General features: G+C 46.1%; 1 protein-coding gene across 1 annotated transcript; it reads left to right on the top strand.

The window, feature by feature from the left end:
• Positions 1-1,659, top strand: LOC105038767 (elongation factor Tu, chloroplastic; the record flags this gene model as incomplete). The annotated part of the gene is given in 2 exon segments (XM_010914655.4): positions 1-1,087; positions 1,090-1,659. Coding segments are annotated over 2 exon segments (1,398 nt in total), but the record flags the coding sequence as incomplete, so codon positions are not given.
• Positions 1,660-3,012: the final 1,353 nt, after the last annotated feature.

Here is a 3,012-nt window from a genome sequence, read left to right as displayed (position 1 = left end):
ACTAAGCCCCTCCTCCCCTCCTCTTCCCCTAAGATTCCTCGCACCAACACCTCTTCTTTGTTATCCTCTTCCTGGTCTCTCTCCGGCACCCACAATATCTCCATCTCCGTCACCCGGCGGCCCACAACCTGCCTTCCGTCCCGCCGCCGTGGCGGCCTTCACGTCGTCCGCGCCGCCCGCGGCAAGTTCGAGCGGAAGAAGCCCCACGTCAACATCGGCACCATCGGGCACGTCGACCACGGCAAGACCACCCTGACCGCCGCCCTCACCATGGCCCTCGCCTCCCTCGGCAACAGCGCCCCCAAGAAGTACGACGAGATCGACGCCGCCCCGGAGGAGCGCGCCCGCGGCATCACCATCAACACCGCCACCGTCGAGTACGAGACCGCCTCCCGCCACTACGCCCACGTCGACTGCCCCGGCCACGCCGACTACGTCAAGAACATGATCACCGGCGCCGCCCAGATGGACGGCGCCATCCTCGTCGTCTCCGGCGCCGACGGCCCCATGCCCCAGACCAAAGAACACATCCTATTAGCCAAGCAGGTCGGCGTCCCCAACATGGTGGTCTTCCTCAATAAGCAGGACCAGGTCGACGACGAGGAGCTTCTTCAGCTCGTCGAGCTCGAGGTCCGCGAGCTCCTCACCTCCTATGAATTCCCCGGCGATGACGTCCCCATGATCTCTGGTTCTGCCCTCCTCGCCCTTGAAGCCCTCATGGCCAACCCCAACATCAAGCGTGGCGAGAATCCTTGGGTCGACAAGATTTATGACCTCATGGATGCTGTCGACAACTACATCCCCATCCCCCAGCGCCAGACCGATCTTCCCTTCCTCCTCGCCATCGAAGATGTCTTCTCCATCACTGGTCGTGGGACAGTCGCCACTGGCCGTGTCGAGCGTGGCATGATCAAGATCGGCGACACTGTCGACATTGTCGGCCTTAGGGACACCCGCACCACCACTGTTACCGGTGTCGAGATGTTCCAGAAGACTCTCGATGAAGCTATGGCCGGCGACAATGTGGGGCTGCTCCTCAGAGGTATCCAGAAGGTTGACATCCAGCGTGGAATGGTGATAGCCAAGCCGGCACCATTACGCCGCATACCAAGTTCATAGCTATTGTGTATGTGCTTAAGAAGGAGGAGGGTGGCCGGCACTCGCCGTTCTTCCCAGGGTACAGGCCCCAATTTTACATGAGGACTACTGATGTTACCGGCAAGGTCACGTCGATCATGAATGATAAGGATGAGGAGTCGAAGATGGTCATGCCCGGAGATCGTGTCAAGATGGTTGTGGAACTTATCATGCCTGTTGCTTGTGAGCAAGGTATGCGCTTTGCCATCAGGGAGGGTGGCAAGACTGTCGGGGCCGGCGTCATTCAGTCCATTATTGAGTAAATGGATATGATTATCTCTTATTCTTGCTTTCTTTCCTGGTAGTTAGATGACAGGGCCTGCTCGACTCAATTGTACTGCTGTTCGGTTCGTAAGTCTGCCATTTTTAAATTAAAGATGCATCCGCTGGTGGTTCTCAATCTGAGGACTGCCACAGAGCAGCAGTTGTCATATATTTCCAGTTTTGCTTTTCTTTTTGTAATATTGTTCTGTCCTTATGGCTAGAAACTTGAAGCAATAGAACTGTGTTATTTCATTTTAATTATTGTTTTGGATGAAACATTTCCCTAAGGTAGTTCCTAGACGATAGTAGATTGTTGCTTTAATGAAATGCACTAGATTAGTTTGTAAAAATTATGCTTTGGTATGAAGGTACCATTAATGCTTCAATCTCAAGGTAATTTTACTTGTATAAGCAGTACAGGTTCAATGCCTTTTCTTTACCTTATTGCCTGTAATTGTCATAGCGACTGCTGAATTATCTACTATGAAAGGTATCAATCATGTCAAATTATGTTGTTATTGATGTGGTCAGATGATTCTTGACAAGCTAAGAAATTATGAAACTCTGGTGCTTTCAATGACCAGTTTCATTAATGCTGGTTTCTACATGCATTAAAAATGGTTTTGGCTATATCACTTTCTTGATTGTCATGTTCCGTATGAATGTAAGTAAACATGACAATTCCTTTAATTTATATTGTTTAGCTAATCTAGAGATGTTCAGCCTTGAAAATATCTTTTTGCTCACCTCATTGCCTAGTAAAAATTTTATGAATCATAATTTGTTGAATGCCATATAATTTATAATTGAAAATTATCAGTACGTAGGAAAATATGCTTGACATTCTGTTTTCCCTGTTATATTTATGCATTTTTTGCATATGTGTGCTACAAATTCCTATATACGTCTAATACTGTTTGATGGTAAAAGATTGTTGGTGTCCTGCTCATTAAGACTCTTCTGTTTTTTCCTTTTTCAATATGTGGTTCCATGCATGGATGTCTTAATTGCCATTGTTAAACAATCTAGTTTTCGTTATAAATAAAAAATAATTAAAAAAACAAAGAATCAATAAATCCTTATAGAAACTTTATTTATCTGTCATCTTACTTAGTATTGATGCTACTTTCTTTCAAATGGCATGTTCAATTCCCTAATCCTCTCTTTTTTTTTTTTGGGGGGGCGGCGAAGGGAGTACCCAGAGGATTCTTCAATGATACCATATTTTACTGTTTAATCCACCTTTTTCATCATGTAATGCCATGTTAGAATCATAGAAAGCTTCAAAATTTCTTCAAATGATCTTTTGGGATTACTGCACTGACCTTAAGTTGGAAACCTGCTGCTAACTTCTGTATTCCGTCATGCAAAACTGGCTGTACATTGATGGGGGCTTGGTCAGAATTCTTGTTGGTTTACCTGATATTTTACTTCACGGTCATGTGCTCATATTTTCATCCTTGACCCTTTTGATTAGTTGGATTTCTTGTTGGTTTCAATTTCTTCTAGATGCCTTATGGTATTTTTATAGTTTTGTTTACTGCATATGTTATTATTGCCTATGCGGACAGGTTGTGAGGTAGTGTTGGGGGTGGGGGGTGGGGCGTAGGC

This window comes from Elaeis guineensis, chromosome 1, assembly GCF_000442705.2.
Source record: "Elaeis guineensis isolate ETL-2024a chromosome 1, EG11, whole genome shotgun sequence".
NCBI classification, from domain to species: Eukaryota; Viridiplantae; Streptophyta; class Magnoliopsida; order Arecales; family Arecaceae; genus Elaeis; species Elaeis guineensis.
This window is presented reverse-complemented; position numbering and strand designations above follow the sequence as displayed.